At 42.7% G+C, this 21,609-nt stretch overlaps 1 protein-coding gene across 1 annotated transcript in view; it reads right to left on the bottom strand.

Annotated features, from left to right (window-relative positions):
• ME3 (malic enzyme 3) overlaps positions 1 to 21,609 on the bottom strand; it is a 128,790-nt gene that overhangs the window by 2,136 nt on the left and 105,045 nt on the right. Inside the window, exons 7-11 of the mRNA XM_084511502.1 lie at positions 12,529 to 12,638; positions 2,529 to 2,626; positions 1,738 to 1,851; positions 925 to 1,030; positions 208 to 350 (exon numbers count right to left, since the gene is read on the bottom strand). Of these exons, the coding sequence (XP_084367628.1) occupies positions 208 to 350; positions 925 to 1,030; positions 1,738 to 1,851; positions 2,529 to 2,626; positions 12,529 to 12,638 (571 nt within the window). The remainder of the gene's footprint in view (positions 1 to 207; positions 351 to 924; positions 1,031 to 1,737; positions 1,852 to 2,528; positions 2,627 to 12,528; positions 12,639 to 21,609) is intronic.

Here is a 21,609-nt window from a genome sequence, read left to right on the forward strand (position 1 = left end):
ATTCTGCTGACCAGGTAGACAAATGTCCAGCAAAGCCACCCCCTGCTCATACTTCAGAAAGGCCTGGTCTCCAGAGCCATAAACAGTGTCATGAACAAAGCCACTGAGCACTGAGGGGGTGTTTGCACTGCCCAACTGCAAGTCATGCTGCAGGCATGGCCAGAGCGTGTCTGGAGCCCCCATCTTCCCTGTGCTGAGATCCAGTACCTCAGTGAGGCGATAGCACTGCTCCGCTGTGCACTCTGCTTTACTTGTGGGGTTGCTCAGGGCAAACACGATGGGCCTCTCATTGAAGGTTGCCATGTCCTTCAAAATCTTCTCAGTGAAAGCTCCCGTGATGGCTGCGACACCTAAAACAACAGAGGAGTGAGTGGGTGCTTTCTGACTGAGAGCAGCGAGCTGCACTGATCCCTCCTAGACACCTCTGTCACAAAATAACTGTGGGAGGCCTCCATCTCTGGAGATGCAGATGGGAATGTTTCTTGTGTTATAGAGAGATTAAAAGACTGTCTCAAAATACAGCCATTTGCTCCTCCACATCTCCTCCTTGCAGCGCAGGGATCAGGGTTTGGGCTGTTTTGGATGCAGCTCTCAGCACTTTGCCTCCTGAATATTGTCCTCATCCCTGCCCCGCTTGCCTGGGTCACGCTCGCTGCTGAAAGCCCCAGATCCTGCCTGCAGTGGCACCTCCATCTGCTGCCCATCTGGGGGTCTCCTACAGAGGGAAAACCTCTGTCCCACAGTTGAAGGGAATGATGTGGAGAATTCAACTGATAAAAAGGGGAAAAAAAAAAAAAAAGAAAAAAAAAAAGAAGCAACCTCTTTACTTTTTGACTCTGAGAACAAAAGGAGGTCCTGGAAGAAAGACAGAAACTCTCCTAAGAAGTGCATTGACATGAAAAGGTCATGTTAAGGGAACTCCACCTATAATTGCTGTAGGCTTCACTTTCTGCACAACCTCTTCCAGCGTGTTCACACTGGGGTGGTCCTGGGCAAACATTTCTTTCTCATGGTTCAGATGGCTCCTGCCCTGTGAGGGAAAAGGAGTCAAACTTCATACTTCTGGCAAAAGGTGGAGACACAATGTAGTAACTCATCAGTTTGTTTCATCTCTCTGCCCTCCTCTTAAACCAGGCTCCTTAGAGCAAGCCCTCAGCATCAGACAGCCAGGCATCGAGCAGTCAGTGTAATGTCATGTGGGGCTGATCTCCACTCATCTCACCCTCCAAAATACACCCATTGTGTGGAGAAAGGAATTTGGCTGCCAGGGCAGAGAAGTCATGCATGTAGCACAAGTCTCCTCCAGTCTTAGAAGGGATGGGGGCAGATGCCCTGAGGACCCAGAGAGTGCAGAGCAGAGCTGGGCCAGGCTGGATCACCAAGCAGGGCACAATACTGCTGTTGTAATGCCCCATGTATCCAGCACGCACGACTTCCAGTGCTGCTTGAGGCCGTGATCATGTGCAGTTGCAATGCCACTGAGACAGCAGTGCATCACCCTACCACTTTTAGGGGCTCATCCCAAAGCACTGCCTTTGGGATAGCCAGTGCTGCTGATACACTGTTACCACCATGAGATCCAGCCCTCCATGAGCTGGAACAGCTCTGCTGCCACCAGTGAAACTGCAGCCCTTGCTCCAGGGCTGAGCAGGGTTCAAGGTGTCTGCCTGCTCTGGCCTCTCTCTAGCTTGCAGGAGGTGCTGAGGAAGTGGAGATTAGCTTTGGAGACAAATTTACCTTGACAATCAGTCCCTTGGAGTCCACCATCCAAATTTTTTTGATGGCATCCTCTCGTGAAATTCCTTCCTTTTCCATGGCCATGAGGATGAGATGAGCTATGCCCATCGCAGCCTGAAACAGAGTAAATAAACATTTCATTGGGGTAGTAACATCTGATTGGAGCAGATTTTGAATGAGAATTGTGTTGGGTCCTCCCACAGCACTGCACAAAGCTGGGAGGCTTTCTACTCTGCGGTTGTACAGTGACACACCTTACCCAAAGTCCCGCAGGTGGGCAACAGCTGAGCCAGGGCCTGGACCAACTTCTTTTGTTCACAGTCCAGGCTTCAGACAGTTTTTCCTCCTCTTCTTTCTTTGTGAACACCACCAGACAGACTATCTGAGTGCTACCTGACTTTCTGGCCTGCAGGCAATACGACTGACTCCACAGAATGAGTTTATGTTCTTACAATTCTTTAAATCTCAATTCTTGCAACTGTGTTGCTTAAATGCTCTGGTTTACCCTAAATACCAACCCTGAGGATTCAAGCTAGCCTCACTGACAGCCTCAGAGCATCCAGGAGGACTGTCCAGGACTCACAGGTCAAGATGTCACTGAAAAATTCTTGGCAACTTCTATGCAGCAGCAAGATCCACCTGTAGGCCCCACTCCTGACCAGTGACAAGGAACCTGATTCTGTGCTTTGCCTTCAGGTGGATGGGCCTTGCAGGAAGATTCATGGTTGACTTTTCCCTCACTAAATTTGAATTTAGGTGATATTTAAGGACAAACTCAAGAAAATTCCTACCTCTCCAGCTCCCTGGAAAACAAACTTGTGGTCTGAGAGCTTGTTCTTTGTGATCCTTAAGGCTGCAAAGATGCCAGCGACTGCAACAGACGCAGTGCCTGAAAAGAGAGAAACACCATGACATGGGGATTTGGCAAGGGGATTGTCTGTCCTACTGATACACTGGTAGAAACCTTGTGGGAGGGACCACGCTCTTAAACCGCCGGGATTTTGGCATTAACTTTTTCTGAGACTCAGTGTCCTTTTGACTCCATGTAGAGCGAAAGTGGTACTCTCCTGTCTTGCAGGAGTCTTTGAGGGTTAATACTTCAAAGTAGGGAAGGCACTCTGGTCCTTTAGTGACAGAGTCTAAGGTGCATGTGACTTGTCTAAGATCAGACAGAGATCACACAAGACATCTGTAACAGAGCTGCAGACTGAACTTGGGCACCCTTGTCACAAAATCTTTTGTGATCATGGAAATACCATCATCTTCTCCTCACTCACCTTCAGATCACAGCACTTTCTGCTCTCTTTTTACTTCCCTGACTCACCCCTGACTCAGAGGCATCACATCTACCTGCCAAGCATTAAGGAGTGTCTGGGAACATGAGTTTGTCCCAGATTGGTGAGAAGGAATGCAATATGTGGAGAGCAGACAGTACTGTGATGTGTACAGCTTTCCATCCATACAGGGAGACAGATGGCTAGAGTGAATAAATCTGCCTTTACCCCACATCAGTCACATTTAGTGTTCATCTAATGTTCTATCCCAGGTGATAGAAAACAGTAGAAAGAAATCAGTAAGGCATAGAAAACAGTAGAAAGAAATCAGTAAGGCACAGGGTAGTGAGGGTTCAGGCACTGGTGGTATCAGGTCACCTGGGCACGCTGGCTACAAGTGCTAGAGGTGGACTAGGAACGAAGGAGGCAGTTTTACCCCTCTGCCTTTCAAAGGATACTACTTGGGATCTGTCCCCAGCTCTGATGTTGCTCTCTCCATTCCTATCTTCAGAGCTTTGTGTGAAGGGAGACCACGGGTAACAAGTCTTGTGTTGTGCTGGGGGGACAAGGAACCCTTTTAGGCTATCAGGCTATTCTGGTTTCACCAAATTTCCAGTATTTCCTCTTTTCCTGGCCTTTTAGTTGTTCAGCACGCCACTGAGATCCCTCGCAGCCCTGGGGTGCTGCCAGGCACCAGCCAACAGCCAGGGAGGGAAAATCAGAGCAGCTCATGAGCAAAGCGTGCCCGTGACCAGTGAAGCCAGCAGATGGTGCTGCTGGATCTGCTGAAGACAGAGAAAATAACGAGCTTTACGGCACCTTCTCTTCAGTGTGACAGTCACAGCTTAGGAAAGCTTACTTTCCTGGTATATCATGGTGTTAGGAAAATGATTTTCTTTCATTATTTCCTTGCATGCACAAAACCTAGCGGGAGCACAGTTGTTCTGGACGAGAAGTAACTTTTATTAACATAGCCTATTTTGCATAAGGAACCCATTTAAGAACAAATTAAATCTTTTTTTTTTTTTTAATGGCTAAATGAGACTTGTTTGCCAGTACCACCATCTCACCAAAGTCTTGCTTTTGTAACTCAGATGAGTTCAGTTCTCTGAAACTGAATAATTACTAGACCTAACAGGGACTCTGGTTTAGCAGAGGTGGCAGTGGCCATGGTCCTGCAGCAAACATTAGCACCATAATGTCTATGCACGGCACCCAGGTACAGAATGGCAGCAGCACTGTTTCTTACTCAGGAGGGCATTGCAAGTATCCCTGTATTAGACAGAAAATGGACCAACCTAACAGTTTAATATTTCAGGTTGTGGTTTCTTAAACCTCTTTCTTGGAAGGAATCACTCAAGACACTCACTTCAGCAACAAGGATGAGTTCCCTTTGTTAGCTCAGAAAACTGTTTGCATAAGTTTATTTCCAGATTCAGACCATCTGGGTCCAGTTTAAAAGGATGTTGATACCAAAGGAACCAGTCAATCAAATCTCCCCTGCTTCAGTGTTAATGTTTGCCAGCTCAGACAACTGAAGTATACACATGAAGGATTTCCTCCTGCTTCTCTTGCTCTAAATCTCTGCCTCTTTAAGCTATATATAGAGTAATATATTTACCTGGAAAAATTAAATGTCACATGAGTAGAAAAATTAGAGTAGAAGACAATGAATATACAAGGAATTTATAGGAATGACAGATAATTGCATAGATGCATTATATTAGATTTTGCTTTTTTGGGGTGTCACACAGGTAGCCCATGCTCATTCTCTGCATTTCAGTAAGTCTATCAGCAGCAGCACTGCTTTGCTACTGCTAGGGACAGGGGCTCCTCTGGAGAAGGCATGAACCTGTCCTTGCTAAAGCAGAGACCTGATCTGGGTCAGATGAAATGCACCCTGAAAGTGTCTCTGCCACCACTGTTTTTTAAGAGACGAAATAACCCACCCTGGCACTCAGAACTGCAAAGCAGTGGGGAAAGATCAGGGTCCCACAGTTCTCAGCAGTGCCAACCTTGTGGTATACAGTAGAAAACGAACACCTTTGTATACGCTTACACATGCTCCTGCACTATCTCCCAGGCTTACTTTGTACAGAAATCCCCAAATCCCTGTGTGGGTAAGTGATCAGAGGGGAAAATCCCAGCATGGAGCCATTACAGTTCAACAGTGTGTCAGGTCAAAGCCTCAGCAGCAACAGATGCCTGGGAAGTATTTAAAAGAAACAAACGTAACTGGAGAAATACGTTTCTCTTAGTCCCGACCCAGGCAAAGTTGTTTTATATCCTATCATTGTTCAGAAGTCTGATGGGACAAATGCTGGTATCAGCAAACCCATTTAAACAAGAGGAAAATACTCATGGGACTTTCAACAGAGGGGCTCTGAGTCTTTCTAAGCATGTCAGGAGCAGGAATTTGAGGAGCAGGATGTGGAGAAAGACAGGGTGCACGGATCCATCGTGCGGAGCAATGTGTGTTTTGTGGAGCAGAGCCGCATGGGACAGGGCACGCCGTTGCTCATTCCCCCATGCCTGCATTGCAGAGCAGACAAACAGCAGGGCTCTGCCATTCCTAATCCTCCTCCTCTCTCTCCAAAGTGTTTATAATCCTTCCATGTCTCCTAAACTGCATCAAACCCCATTACTCAAGTAACAAAGTTACGGTACCTTGGCCTTAGTTCAATATTTTTCTTTGATAATTACAATTTCTGAGCATGTAACAATAGAAGCATCTCTGTGGAGAAGAGTTCACAGCTGGTTTGTATAAGGAATTGGCTAATCACTGTAGTGCAATTCCAAAAAGACCACAAAATGAGATGGGGGAAAAGAAAAACCCTCACCATGAGTTGTGGCAAGGGAAAAACAACCACCCTTCAACACATTAACATATCTGTTTTCCAAAGAGATTGAATGCTGTTATTACAGATAACTACTTCCTAAGTAATTAGCAAGAAGCAGCTTGGCTGATCTGCATCCGAGGTGAGATATGGAAGGGCACAGAGAGAAAAAGGAAAATGCTCACAAAGCATCCCATCTGTCTAAGAGTCAAAGTGAATGCTAAATAATATCACAAGCTAGCAAGCAGACCTCAGGAGTCTCTCCAGGGAGTCCAGACAGAGGACCAGCAAAGAAAAAGAGCCCTTTAAAAATACGGTGCATTCAGGAAGATGGCTATTCCAGTAGGAATTAATCTCTGACAATCAGGCACACTAAAAATATTGCAAAGATTCCCCCCGCCCCAAGGCTGATCATCTGCTTGCTCTAGTGTAAGGCAGAACTAGCCCCATAGATGTCAGTGGAGCAACACCAAGGGGAAGGGATCTGCTCCAGAGCTTCAAAATGCAGCAGAGATGGGAAAGGCAGAGGCACCCATGCATTCCACACTGCTGGAGGGGATGGCCAAATTTAGCCCCATATTTTCATTTTTCACCCTTGCTTTGCCTGCTTATATTTCACCCCATCAAAACCCTGCTAAGGTTAGGGCCCAGGAAACAGCAAACACCTGTTCAACAGCTCCAGCGAAGGGCAACCAAGAAAATGTATCTAAATTTATGAATGCAGAAGAAGCATAGAGCTTTTCCAAATCCTGGTTCACATTAACTCCCTACAGCCATTCAGCTTGTTACTGGAAAGAAGAATGGAGCTCATCCAGATGCACTCCAAATACATGTACATAATCAAAAGTCAAATAGAAGAAAGCTGAAGCAAAAAGCAGCCGAAGTGTTTGCAGCACAAGGTCTTCACCTCCATGGCTGTCAGCTATTGTTATCCTCCCCCCAAAGTGCCTCTGTAAAATATTAAGGAAATAAATCTAGAAATGGCATGGAGCAAGTCATCCAGAACAGCAGTAAAATGCAAAGCATTGATGCTCAGGGAAGAAATTAATTTCCACCATTAACAGATCTAGGGGCACTGGTGACCCAGATCTTCTCTGGAGGTGGTGGCATGGTGAAGAGCTCCCTAATGATGGAGCTTACCTTAAGGCAGATGCCTAATGCTGGTCATCTCTAGGTGCCTGCTTTTTCTCCTTGCACTGTAAAGTGCTTGGACTATGCGGTGTGGTGCCTTAAAAATATGGCACAACCCTGGCCTGCAACACAGGGCTATGCACCAAACACCAAACAAGAAAAGCAGGAGAGGAAAGGGGGGCAAATGTTATAATCCCCCAAATGACAGAAAGTGATCTTTAGGGCACTGCACTAAGCCCAGGGTCTTGCAGACCATTCCCACCCAGGAGTCCAGGCTGTCCTGATCTGGCTCGTTTAGCAGTCAATGAGTTATTTAGACACAAGTCTAGGAGCCGTCTCTTGAATCGTTAATGTATTAGCATCAAAAGGAAATACAGGAGCCTTTCTTGCTGCAGGGCACAGCATGTCCAAAAGGGCCTGGTAATGGTGAACCCCTACAGGACTGAGAATATCTCCACATCTATCTTCAGGCTGGGTGAATCCCCACGGAGAGAGTGTGCTGCTCAGGAGCTGCCTGGCAGGACACAGCCTGCTTTGTCCTGCAGCGTGACATCGTCCAGCACTCCCTTCCTATTGTGCTTCCCCCCCCCTTTAATTTCCTGATGATAATTACTGATGCATTTTCCACGCCAGCTGAAACAACAAAGTTAGATACTGCATCATTTTAATTTGCTGAAATTTGTCAATGCCTTGCCAAAAACTAACCCTGCTTCTCAAAGCACATGGAAATGTGCAAAATGGGCCATGTTTGCATGGGACTGATTTCTAACCTGTCCAGATGCTGGAAGCTGCTCAGATTTGCAGTGTTGGAGTTGGTCTGTTCCCAACCTCAGCTAAGGTCTGCGAGCAGTGCTCCTCCAGGCTGAGACACTGCTGCCTGAAGCATCCTGGAAATCTTATGGGAAGATTATCTGCTAGGATAATGATACAAGGTGCCTGGTGGGTCATGGTAAGTTTGGAGGCTTAGCAGCAGTTGTACAGCCAAGAACAAAAGGAAACCATTGTTCTAATGACTGGGAAAAGATTGAGAAGTTCTTCAAAAAGTGGTCCCCCCCTATGCATGATTCTAGGCATGGAGGAACCATGGAAATAAAAGGACTGAGTGTTTTTAACATGGCTAGTGATTTGGGGATTCCCATCTTGAAGTGCCTTGAGGAAGTCTCATTTGCATGATGTTCAGCCTATTTTAGAAACCCTGTCTGTTCTCAAATTGGACATGGGGAAATCTAAAACACACAGATGAGTGATTCTTTGAGAAGCTATCAATGTTATTAATGTTACCAGGTTTTGTGTTAAGACACTGCTAGAGGTGCCCAGAGACAGAAGATTGTAGGCTTTATGTTTCTGTGCACCATTCTCTCTGCCTTGCCTATATGTATGAAAGGCATTTGAATGACATATACAAATACAATTAATTAAATAAAATGTTAGAAATATCTTCATTTTTCTGCAACTCTCACTTAACTTGCAGAACAACTTCTGTACTGGGTAAGTACTCAGAGCCCAAAAAGTTCATGTTTGTTATGTGAATATGGAAAGTGACACACTGATCAACGAGGAGGATGAGCTTTTCATAGAAAAACTACAGTTGGAATATATGTCTGGAGGTTGGTCAGTCCAGTGTTGGTTTAAAGCAGGGCCAGCTTCAAAGTTAGGTTAGGTTGTTTAGGGCCTTGTCGAAGGATGAAAGTCCCAAGGGCTCTCTGTACAACAACTTTCATAATGAATATTTTTTATTGTGTCTTACTGGGTCATCATACTGAAGGATCTCTGTAGGAGCATAAAGATTCCAACTCAGCAAGCCAAGCAGTCCAACCCCAATCACAGGTTGATGGGTCTGATGCCATTTCTGCTTAGTCCAAGCACAAACTGCTCCTGATTCTTGTGGGCACTCAGTGCATATCTCTGATGGCTGAAAAGCAGCTCTGCAAGAAAGGTCTTGGGGGTCCTGGTGGACAAGAAGATAAGCCAGCAATGTGCCCCTGTGGCACAGAAGGCCAACAGCCTCCCAGGCTGCATCAGCAGAACTGTAGGTCAAGGAAATCGATCATTTCTCTCTATTTCAGCACTTTTGAGGTCTTAATTAGACTACCATATCCAGCGTGGGGCTCTCAGCAGAAGGAATTTATTGACAAACTGGAGTGAGTCCAGGGAAGGGCCATCAACATGACCAGGATGTACAAAGAGGACTGAGGGACCCATGTTTGATTAGGCTGCAGAAGAGTAAGAGGGCATCTAATTTCTGCCTATAATACCTTCTGGGAGGTTGTAGAGAAGACGGAGTCAGATTCTTCCCAGAAGTGCACAGCAAAAGAATGAGGGGCAATGAACACAAGTTGCACCTAGGGTAATTCCAAATAGATATTAGGGGGAAAAAAATGCACAAGGAAGATAAGAAAACTTTGGAACAGGTGCCATGAATAGAATAGAATAGAATAGAATAGAATAGAACAGAACAGAACAGAACAGAACAGAACAGAACAGTTCAGAGGTTTCAAATCTCCATCCATAGAGATATTGCAATTTATTTGGCTGGACCAAATAATATTCTCTGTGGAACCTGATATAATGTCTAAATTGGATCTAACTTAGAAATCACCTTGGCTTTGAGTGAAGGGTTGGACTGGGTGATGTCCAAAGGTTCGTTCCAAAGTGACTTCTTTAATAATTTCATATATTTTCTAGTATGAAGCAGGAAGGCACAGATGGTTATCGCAGGGGTACACAAGACTTTACACTTCTGTAAGACTTCAGTTTCCTACTTTCTGTTTATTACTGTGCACAGTTCAGTGGAGCAAAGTCGCAAAAGGAGGACAAAGAGAAGGATTCAAGGCATTCTCATGCCCCTCCAATTTCACACGTGCTGCATTGCCTGACCTGGTACTTCACTGGGAAACGGGGAGAAGGGACAATCAATTTTCTCCCACGTAGCTGAAATTGAAGCTGTTGCCCCTTGCATGAACCCAGACAGAGCTGGGAAAGGACTGATGTCATCACCCCCACAGAGGAAGGAGAAGCTCTCCCTTAATGGGGAGCTCCCACGCGCGGGCACTGTGAGCCAGCTGCTCGCTCCCAGGCTAATGGCTTTCAGAATAAGAGCAATCACCTCATCCCGTTTGTGGTACCTGGCAGGCATCCCACTCAGCATCAGCAGGCTGGCTTCAACTGGAAAGGGCCTGAGTCATTTTAACTTTGCTGGGTTAGGATGGATTTGGTAATATAGTAATTTGAGTGACAAAAAAAAAAAAAAAAAAAAAAAAAAATTAGGCGTTAATATTATAAATTGCCTTCTGTTTGTATAAGGCCCTGGGATAGCAAGAGAGAGGCCTAAGGGAGATGAAGTGGAGCAATTTATATTTTCTTCCCACACCTCGTCTGTGTGTGTAGGCATACTGCATTCAGACTCCCATTTACCAATGGACAACGACTTTAATTAGCGCAGCTCAGGCCTGACCTACCTTGCACTGTTTGTGCCTAAGATGTGTTTTTAAATCAATATACCTAAAACAGTGCCAGCTCAGAAGCTAGGATAGTTCAGGCTTCAGGAGGTCTGTTCTTGTCTGAATGGAGCAAAATGAATCAGGACTGCTGCAAGGCATTGCACAATTCTCATTAATCATTTAAAACACAATTTGCATTTAACTCTCCCACTTTTTTTTTTTTTTTAAGTAGGCAAATAATGAAACATCAGCATGTTATAAAAGAGAGAGCCTGAAGGAAAAACAAAGAACAGGAGGGTGTAAATGAGAGAAGGGCACTTTCTACCTTTCTGATATGGGGAATGGAGGGATATATTAGTATGGGTAAATCGTCTACTTATCCCAACTTCAAATCCATTTATCTCTGACGTTACTCCAAGACAAAGCTAAGTGGGTCCAAGTTGTTTCAGCTTCACAAAGGTCCCTAAAACTCATTTGTGACCCTGGCTTGGACTCTCCTTTTCTTTCTGACAGCTACATAAGAAAGCCAGAAACAGTGGCTTGCTTTCCCTGACTCATCACTTGTCTGCTCAAAGGATCAGCAGGATTTATTTCTTTATCTGCTACTGTGGAAACAGTGCCAGCTAGATGCTTTATTTTAGTGGCTTTAGTAAGACTTAAAATCCTATCAGTCCCTCCAGAAACCTCCATCCAGCCCCACAGATGTGCCACATCACCTGGCCTCCTTTCCATTCAGCCACTGAGTCCCCTTCCACCTGCAGAGAGAGCAACTAATCCAAAGTAAGTTTTTACATCATCTGCTTCCTATTATAGGCTTCATCTATCCATCTCCAAGAAAGTTTGAGTTCTTGGTTCTTTCCTTCAAAACTTCCAATCAAAACTGTATCCCCTGGACTCTATTTTTCTGTGTTTCTCTTGCACTGGAAGCCTTTTCAGGTGCCGAGAAGAGCTAGCAGTCTGCTTGTACAGCGTTATATACCTCACCTTCTATGAAATGCCTGAAGCTCCTCTGCTTCTAAACCCTCTTCATGAAAGTGTCTTTGAAAAGGGACGATGCATCCGTTTACAGCAAATGTATTCCCACAAGCCAAGGTCTTACTGACTCTTGTGTCTTCACAGATGAACGATCTATTGCACACTGCCAAATGTTGCTAGATGGGTGGTTGATACGGAAATACTGCTGCAAAATTTGCTTACAAAAGGGCCATCATTGTGTGAAAAACAACATCAGTAACTTTTTTTTTTCCAATCTTTTTCAAATACAAGTGAGGATAAGTCCTACTGACTGCAAATAATTAAGTCAACAAACTGCCGACATTTCTGCATGTTGCAAGGGGGACCAGACAAAAGAAGAAAAAGCAAAGAAACTCACAGAAGAACTGGTTATTTTTAATCACTTGGGAAGATCCTGTCCCTGCGGGATGGGCAAACACCCCTTCCAAAGGTTTAAAGCAAAGTCAGCATCAGGCAAGGATGGCACCAATATGCTGCTTGCATCCCTCTGTGCATTTGAGCAATTCTGCTGACAGATGAGCCTCACAAGGCCTGGGAGGCATGCTGTTTCTAACCCCAGCTTTGCTGTTGCCATTTCTCTTTGGTGCTGGAAGAGTTATGTTAACCACCCTAGGAGACAACATCTGTTCTCAGACTACCCTGGTGTTCGCATCCATGGAGAGGAAAAAAAGCTGGTTTTGCCTTATCATTTGTGCATATAATGGGGAGGATAACAAAAGAGGGACATTGCCAGGATCAGCTAATAACCACGTGGCTCACGGAAACTGAAAGCCTTGCACAACTGATAAAACATCAGTATTGTTTTAGCTAGATTGTAAGAAATTTAATGGAACTCTCTAAATTATATTAATAATCTAAAGCACATGATCCATTTTCTGCACAGAACATTGCTGCAGTCAACAGCTAAATTACTAAAAACAATGGAGACTCACTTTTCCACTCTGACTGCTGTGCTTCTTTTTTTTTCATGCTTATGAGTAAATGCTAAAACTTATCACACATCTGAGTATTGTGTAATAAACACTCTTGTAATCTTAATTGCTTTTCCTCGTAAGAAGGTGAAGGTTAAGTCTGCATTTTCCTAACTGTACTTACCCTGAATATCATCATTGAACGTACAGTATCTGTTGCGGTATTTATTGAGGAGACGAAAAGCATTAGCATTGGCAAAATCTTCAAACTGGATTAGGCAATTCATACCATACCTGAAAGATAAAGGGTAATTTAAAATGGATAAAAATATTTCTACAACACAGAATGATATATACACCTTTTATCAGGACAATGTATCTAGAGACTCAAGTGCTAAGATAATCACAAGCACTGATTCTCAACAGAAATGCATCACATACCATCAAACAGGATCACCTCCTTCCCAAGCTCTGCACATGCAGAAATATGGAGTCTCTAACTAAGAGTAAGTTGTGTTCGTAATGCCTACTCAAGGGACACAAAGGGTTTCCTGATTTATCTGAGTGTGCATATATACACATATGTATATACACATCTTTGTACTATTGTATGACAAATTTTCACGTATATTTACCAATGATATTCTCAAAGCATTGGAGATGCTCTTTTGGAATGGATATTGCAATTGTCATGTTGCAATACAGCAAATCTGACTGCAAAAAAAATCACATCAGTTAAAGTAACATCACCAAATGCCCACTTCAACCACAGGTAAGGGAAAGATGAGAAGAAAACTGCTTGTAGGTTCACATGGACCCAACTACTTCACTGTGTGATTTCATAGCCACATTTGTGTGCTTTGGAAACACATTTCTCTCCAATGAGTTGCTTTGCAGGAAACCAGCATACGAGGACAGCCAGTGACCCGGATAGTCAAAAGGCAGGAAATAACTGCAAACCTTCCATAATTATCCAATAATATCAGAGCAAGTGTGTAGTTTCTAAAAAATGGATAATACTCAAGACTGCTCCATAAATATTCCTTTCTTTTACAGAAATGTGATGGACAGTGGGAGAAGCATGGGGAAAGAGTATGGCAAAAATTAGCAACTCCCGTGCTGCAGTCTGGTGGCAGGGCTCTCAATAGCTGCACTGTATTAGAGACATGAGCCTCTCTGAGACTGAAAGCTGTGCAGAGGCAGCATCACCTTACATCCCTCCGATTCAGGCTTTCCTCTTTTGCCACTGAAATCTGAGGTAGGGTACACCCGTGCTTTAATCTATAAAAGAATACTGGATGAAACACGCTCCATTTACAAAACGTGGCTCCTGTCATGAAAAGCTCTTCTCATGGCATTTGCAGTCTGGGCAGTCAGGCTCACCTGGCAGGGTCCTGAATTTTTAATTCTTATTATTTCCCATTTCAAGTTCATCTATCAGCAAGAAGATGGTGATAAGCACAAGGATTGTGCTCCTTTAATCATCTATCATGAGAAACTCGTGCTTTATAGACACTCTGGTCTCAAAAAGGGAAACAGGTCGGCTCTTGCACTTACTTCACCTCCTCTGCATGCTTTTTAGAGAAGTAGCACAGTGATATAATAGATATATTTGACTCTTTAAACAATTTAGATGTAAAAGCTCAGATCCAACTCAACACCTTGCTTCAGTTCAGTTTCCTGTAAGGGGTAACATGCCACAGCAGGAGGTTTTCTTCCCAGTTAACCTGAAATACAATGATGGAGGTCAACTTCAACTTATCTCGTGCAGTCTATGTGCCTTCCTAGTACCTGGGTACCATCAGAGATGGTCTGCCTTGCCCAATATTTTCTTCTGAAAGAGAATACAGTGCAGAGGGGTTAAAAATTACTTTCAAGATGAGTCTGTTTCTGTTGTGTGCTCCTACTTCATGAGGTAGACTTACTCCATGCTCTGCAATGTCAGAGTCCAGCAAACCTTCTCTGGGTAGACAGATGCAAGCATTACTGGTCATACTGGCCAGCAGGGCAGCAACTTCTTGTCTTTTTTTCTGTGCTGGAAGGAGCAACACCAGAGCAATATCCCTGTTGTGGTTACACCACTCCTCCCAGCCTGGATATGTGGGGTTAGGCTTGGATTTTCCAAGGGACCAACAGACTTTACTATTCAGCAGGATCTAGATGCTAAGGTGGAGGAATTCCAGCTTGCCACACTTTAAGAGGGGAAACAAAACTAGGCTTCATGCCATTTCCAAAAAGGGCTGCCAACTGCTCCCACTGGTTTTGTAACTGAGCAGGACAAAGTCTTTCCTGCACTCTGTATGACAGCCCATGTTACATGGCTCAACAACAAGTGAAGTCTATTGAAATTTTTCATATCTATAAGATGCTCTTAAATTGTTCTTGGTGTGCTGCTAACTACAAGTTACACTGAATATTTGAGGGACAGTTTGCTTATACACTTCAAGCCTTCACACTGCAGATTCTGTTAGCTATCAGAGTCATCCAATACCAACATTTCTTTTGAAATGCTAAGCAACACCCTGAAGAGCCATGTATGAAAATTTCCAGATTCTCTGTCTCTGTAAAATCTTGAAAATCAAAAGAACACTTTGAACTCCAAGGAATTTGTGTAAAGAAAGAATACAAAAAGTATCTCAGAAAAAAAAAAAAAAAGTTTTCTAATGGATAGTCCTCTTGACCACAATTTTGGATGTGTAAGGAAAGCATGGCTAACAGGGAGATGACACACCACTCAGAACATCTGCTAACATCTCACAGCAAAGAATTAGCAAATCTTGAAGCAACCTCAGTTGCTATAGAAACTAACACCAGTCTTACTATTTATTTGTATCACTGAGGAAGTAAAATTACTGGCTTGGTGAATAAAATCAATGATCTCAACCAGCATGAATGTGTGTGACCAGCTCTCCAAGAGTGTTAAGGGTAGATGGGTGTGTTTCCCTGACTACAGAGTCAAGTCTATAAGAATATTAATCAAAATACTTTTGTTTGTTTGTTTGTTTAGAGCACAGAATCTTTCCTCACTTCACATATGTGGTCTGCAGCATGTGACAGTGCAGAGTAACTTCTATTGTTTTTCTCTTTGATCATTTTTATTAAGCAGAGCACAAGAAAAGCATGGTGGCCCATAAACACTTCATTTCTCTCATGCCTCTCAGTATGATGGGACTGTGTTGGAATGGAAAAACTGCTCATTAAGCTACTTTTTGAAGATTAGTTTCTTTTCCTCTGCTACTGAGACTCTTTAAAGTGTAAACCACATTTTTGAAATTTATTTTTTAATGTGAGAACTAAAGTTTTCATTAATAAAGATTACAAATTGCTCATGGCAAGACCTGATGCTTTAAATGAAATATTCACAGCTAAATCACAGATTAAAATCTCGGGATGATGTTAAAGTGACAGTCCTTAAGGACTACTCATTTTACTGGGGTTTTGAGAGGATTTCAAAGAAATTGTGCTGCTCCAAGTCACTGAAATTAAAAATAAACTGGGCAGTTTACTGAGCCCTGTCTTTGAAATCAACCAGTTCATTTTTACTGCCCTTTCTAACATTACTGCAGTGGCTGTGTGTTCCTTTTTAGGGTGACCTGATAAACCTAAGGATAAATTTAGCAAGGAGAATGAACAAAACAACTGCTGGAGCCATTTGCAATAACATCCTTGGAAGTAGCAACATGATGAGTCAGTTTTACTGCCCATTCTCCACAGCACAGTAACTCAAGATTTGTGTAACCTGTTTTATCCCCCGGGAATTCAGAGAACTCTAAAAGGAGAATTTGGGTAGCATCCAAGAGCAGAACGTAGCCAATTTAGGATTTGGGGATAGAAGTGTTTTAATATGTACCAATGCTAAAAAAAACATCCAGCTTAGGAGTCAATGTGGAGAATAGCTGGTATTGCAAACGGGAAGGGTGGTCAGAGAGCTGCTACTTGTACGGGAATTCAGCCAAGAAAAAGCAGTGCAGACGGATTTCTTTCACTACCTTTACGTATCTAAAAGTTCGCTGGGTAATGCTAAGCTAGATAATTCTGTCTGCCTTCACAGACAACAAAGAATAAGAGGCACATCCAGTAGCAAGCTCTTTGAACTAGTCTAAATGGAAAATAGAAGTAAAAGTTCTGGAGATGCCTCTTTCTCCACATTCTCTGTGAATGCAGTCTAAAACAACCACCTTAAATTTAGGCATCTACCTTTAAACACCTAAATTAGGAGAGATACCCCTCTCCCCATGTTATCTAATCATCACAGCTGCTTAGGAAGATCTTAAATATATGTTATGCACCCTAGGTCACTGTCTTATCATGTTTTCTACTGCAATGCTTTGGTTTCCTTCAAAGCCTCTAATTTATTTCCCAATCTTCTCTAAAGAAATTTCCCTGCTGCATCCCACATGGATAGTATCCAAGTGGTCCTCTACCAGGCGACATGGAAGCACTTCAAGATGGAATGAAATATACTGGTCAGTGTCACTCCTTCATCATATTTTTAAACATGAAAACTGTAATTTAACAAAACTGGTTTTGTAAAGTTATTGTGCTTCACTGAAAGAATTGTAGCTTCTATTAAGAAAACCAAATTGATAATTTCTAGTTGAAGAAATCATTTTTAGTGAGGTGTCTAACCAGTTAAGAAATTTAGCTCTGTTTAACTTGTGAGATCTGATATGAATGCAGCCCCACTTAGCACACACCTACGCATTTACAACATGCTTGCTGTCTATAGGCCAAAGATGCCTCCTTATAGAAAAACTGATTGTAAAGTGAATATTTGAACAGGGATTTCCAGCCCAGGAAAGTCATGGCCAGCTAAGGTTGGCTCCCTTCAATAATTTGATCTTGTCTCTCAGTGACTCATCCCCTCTAGAGCCTCATTTCATCTTCTTGGCATCCTGGACATTAGCATTCAAATACGCTGGATCTAATTGTCTTTATCTGAAAGGAAAGCTCCAGTGGAGACTATCAGCATTTCACATGGACAAGGTACATTGAAACACAGCAAGTTCCTTTGTCGTGTCTGGTTTCTTCCATCTCCCAATTCTTTTCCCCCCACTTTCAGAATACGAAGGTTTTAGTTTTTGACTTTCTGATATTGGAATCACATCTGTTCTTATGTGCAGATCCCTTGGGATCTCTGCAGCCCTATGTCTCCTAGTGAAACTGGAGCTTTCCACTCAGTTTGAGAAATTCTTATCTTTGCTGTAAGTAATTCTTATCTTATCAGGCTGTGGAAAGAGAAGCTTGGTCAGTTAATTTCTATGCCTTTCTGACAGAGGTGGTTTTGAAGGAATTCAGGCACACTGGATATAAACCAAGAGATACTATAACAGCAAAATGGTTTACTGACACTAAATATCACCCAGGTTGATGTCTTAAGCCCCCTGTTCTGCTACACATTTTTCAGCAAATATGAGATCTTTGGAGTTATAAGTTTCTCAGATAAAACACTCAGCCTAATTCCCCTCTAAAAACAGTTCCTCTCTTCTATCCTCACTCTGTCATGGCTACAATAGCATTAATACTGAAAATGGTAACTGCTGACATTATAAGGTCATTATTTCCTACAGTTACCTTGTCTCCTACCTCACTGTTGGCTGCCAGACCACCTGTGGACCCTGTTTTCTACCCTCTCTGGAATTAATTTAGCCATTTTTTAGAAATGGAAACAAGAAGATGTACTTTGTCAGTTCTTCCTCACTGAAAATAAAAAATAAAAAAGTGCAAGTCTTTCACTGTAAATTTTATGATTCTATCTCATTAGTTTGCATATTCTGGGGGTTTGTGCCAGAAATAACTATGACCCAAACTCTGGATTTCACACCCATACCTTGCAAAAAAGCTTCCTGTAACAATAACTTCGCTGAGAAATGGTTTATGGAATGTTCCTATACATTAATTTTAGTCTAATCTCCAAAGCTCATCAAATAGATTTTGCACAAACAAGATTTTTAATGAAATAATATATTATTGATAAAAACTGTGGTATAAGACTGTCACCCTGACAACAAATGAGTTTAGGAGCCAAATGCATACAATGGTACAAGTCTGTTGTAAAAATTACCACCTGAAACTCTTTATTATGAAATTATTCCATTTCCTGGAAAGTAAACAAGTATAGGATCCGTGCCTTGTTTATCACTGCACTGTTGTTCTGATACTGTTACTATCCACTTAGAGCTATGCTAACTCAAAAGATGCTGTTAGTAAAGTCTGTATCCCCTGTAGATGATGACACACAGCTCTCTTCGAAAAGCAGAAGTATAGAACACAGGAGTGTGAATCCCAGAAGTGGAAGGCAGATGTTTTCCTGATGATACTGCACTTAGCTTCTTTATTCAAGAGAGTTCTCAATTGCCTGAACAATCTCATTATGCAACTTGCTTCTTTAATTTTCATTTGTATGTACCTCTTCAAGTTCATCCAGCCTCGTTATAAACCATAAGGCCACAAAATAAAAAAATCATGAGGCTGCAGTTGCAATCTGAGAAGCATCTGAATGAATTGCACAAGTCAAAACTTCCAGGGTGGCCTGAGGGCCTGTGCAGCACGTTTGCCAACCAGTATGAGAAGGGTTTTTTTATTCACTGTGAATAAGGACTATAAAACATTCCTACATGTATATGCATATATATAAAAGGTATTTGCAAGAAGGTCCAGTTCCTTTATGGAAAGAATCACAGGAAGGGCATTCCAAGCCTTGTCTGAATTTATCATTTTATAGCACCACTTCCACTCATTCATGACATAAGGCATTTGCTTCGATGCACTGCAACTCCTACTCAGTCTTGTATGAATCTAGGCAGAAAAGAGCTAAAATGTCATTGCCCTTGTTTTTGACATTTTATTACTGCAGCTTGATGGGCCAAAGTTGTGATTTCCAAGAAAACTGAAATTTTCTGTAAAAGAACCCATCATCATACTTGGGAAGTAATCAGCAGACAGAACTGGAAAACCAAAGTCCACACAAACAAATTCAACAGCACTAGCACCCAAGTCTGGTCAGTGTCCTGAGGCCATTCTTACTGTAAAATTGTTTACCATGACCCTTGGCAGGCTTTTGGGCTGACCAGCACTGTTTTGCCATACAATTCCTGGTCACAGGTTAGGGATGGGTTTAGTCAGGCACCTACTGAAGAAATACCATGCCTGTAGCTTTATAGTGGTAAGAGAGCTAAGCAGCATGGCTACGAGCTGCAAGCACTATGCACCAGAATATGAGCTTTGATGTCTCTTTGTTTTACCAGTAGAGATGCAGATAGCAAAGAAGTAGCTCAGAAGTGGGCAAAGCACTTCCCTCATTCAGCTCCAGCCAGGACTGAGCTCTGCCCCTGGAGAAGACGAAGGAAGTGACTCAAGAATCTGCATTGCCCTTGTGTATGAGTAGGAAGCACCTCTGCACCTCAGCAGTGTTACAGGGGCTTCCCTGAGCATGCCCCAGCAGGGCAGAAACAGGGTCATGGGCCAGCTTGGGCATCCAGAGAAAAGGCAAGTCATTTTCATAAGGTCTTTGCAAAAGGAGGTTTCACAGAGTGGAAAAAAGCTAGACCTGTCCCATATAATGACAAGGGTGAACCTGACAGAACAAGATAAGCTTTTATCTACATTAGAAATAGAGATGGAACCAGCAGACCTAAATAAGCAAACACTAGTGCTTAGCTAAGAAGAGGCTTAGAAGGAAGAAGTACTTTTATTCATTCCACATAAAGATGGTGCAAAGCCTGACATCATTCTTCCTATCACAGACCCAATTCCTTCTCCCTTCTGAGTATGCTGAGGGTGGCGGCTCTGGAGTGGTTTTGCACTCTTTGCATTAGGTAGGGTAGACAAAAGCATAAGTATGCCCCAGAAGGCTCAGCCTTTTCTAGTGTCATTCATGCCTGGGAAATCTCACTTCAGGATTGCACTGTTTGCATATTTGCATGTGTTTCTGGCCAAGAAGAGGAAACCCAGATAGGTGAAGAGACAACAGAGAGACAGGTTTACTACTTGGAGGCACAGCGCCAGGCAAGTGCACACTGCTGGTTCAGGAGGAGCTCTTCTCTTACAGGATGTAAACAGATGTTACCTTTAGTGTCAGAAAAAGCCTTTCATTTTTAAGTCTTTCATATAAGTGAGAGGAAGACAAGTTTTCCCTTAAAAAATGACAATGAAAACTAAAATTAAAATAAAAGTTAACCTGATTCTGAAACCATTGAAAAAAAAACTTTCAAACCCTCACTTTACAATGTGATATAATTTAATAGCACCATTTATATCTCCCACTAAATAGTTCTAAAAGTGCTAAAGGGAGAAGAGAGACATTAGAAAGCATGATGTTTTATTACTTGAAAAGTAATTTGTTTAAACTGAATTGTTTCAAAAAATTGTTTTGAAAAGAAATGACATGAGTCAGGTTTGTGGATTGCCACGTTAATCACAGCACAGGGAAAGCTTGACCCGAAGATCCACATTAAGAGGTCATGACTGCAGATGTAGCAGTTATGACAGTTGTCAGAGTGAGACAAAAATGCAGCTGATTTTATCCTAGAATGCGAGGTTATGAGCCAACAGATGGGAATTTTGCAAAACCAGATCAACCGCTGCCAACATAAAATTTAGAGCTGTAGTTACTGGGTTTAGAAATTCTGCGCCAGAGAGCTGCATCACAGACCAACAGGAACTATCTCCTTGAGCCGCACAGTACTTCTAACATTGGGTAGGAGTCTCACCAGCTTTCTGCCAACATAAACACAGTCACGCTCTGAGGCAAAGAGCCTGCTGTGGGTTCAGTCAGTGCTAAATCAATGAAAGTGACCCTTGAAACACAAAGATAGCAGGAAATCCCTGAATCTCAGATTACTGGAAGCTGGGGAGTATGCCAAGGATGTACTATTGCATGCATGCCTGTTCTTAGTCATATCCCTGGGCATCTGCTATCAGTTACTGCTAGAGAGAAGATATGGGGCCAGACTGAGCCAAGCTCCATCACAAAGCTCTTGGAAAAATATCTGGAAAAACCATGGTCAACATTCATTATATTCCTTTAAATAACAAAACAAAAACAATAAATAAATAAATAAATAAATAAAAATACCTTTTGCAGAGCATGTCTCAGTTTTCAAGCACTAAGACCACTGCTAATGGCTGCTGTGCCACTCTTGTGCTTTTATGATAAATGACTTCAGGTTCCTTGCACTGGGTCTGAGAAAAGGCTGCAGCTGGAGGTACAAAGCTTCTTGGGGACTGGGCACAAGCAGGGGAAATGACCGTGTTAGTGCTCACC

Source organism: Aythya ferina (genome assembly GCF_964211825.1).
Source record: "Aythya ferina genome assembly, chromosome: 1".
NCBI classification, from domain to species: Eukaryota; Metazoa; Chordata; class Aves; order Anseriformes; family Anatidae; genus Aythya; species Aythya ferina.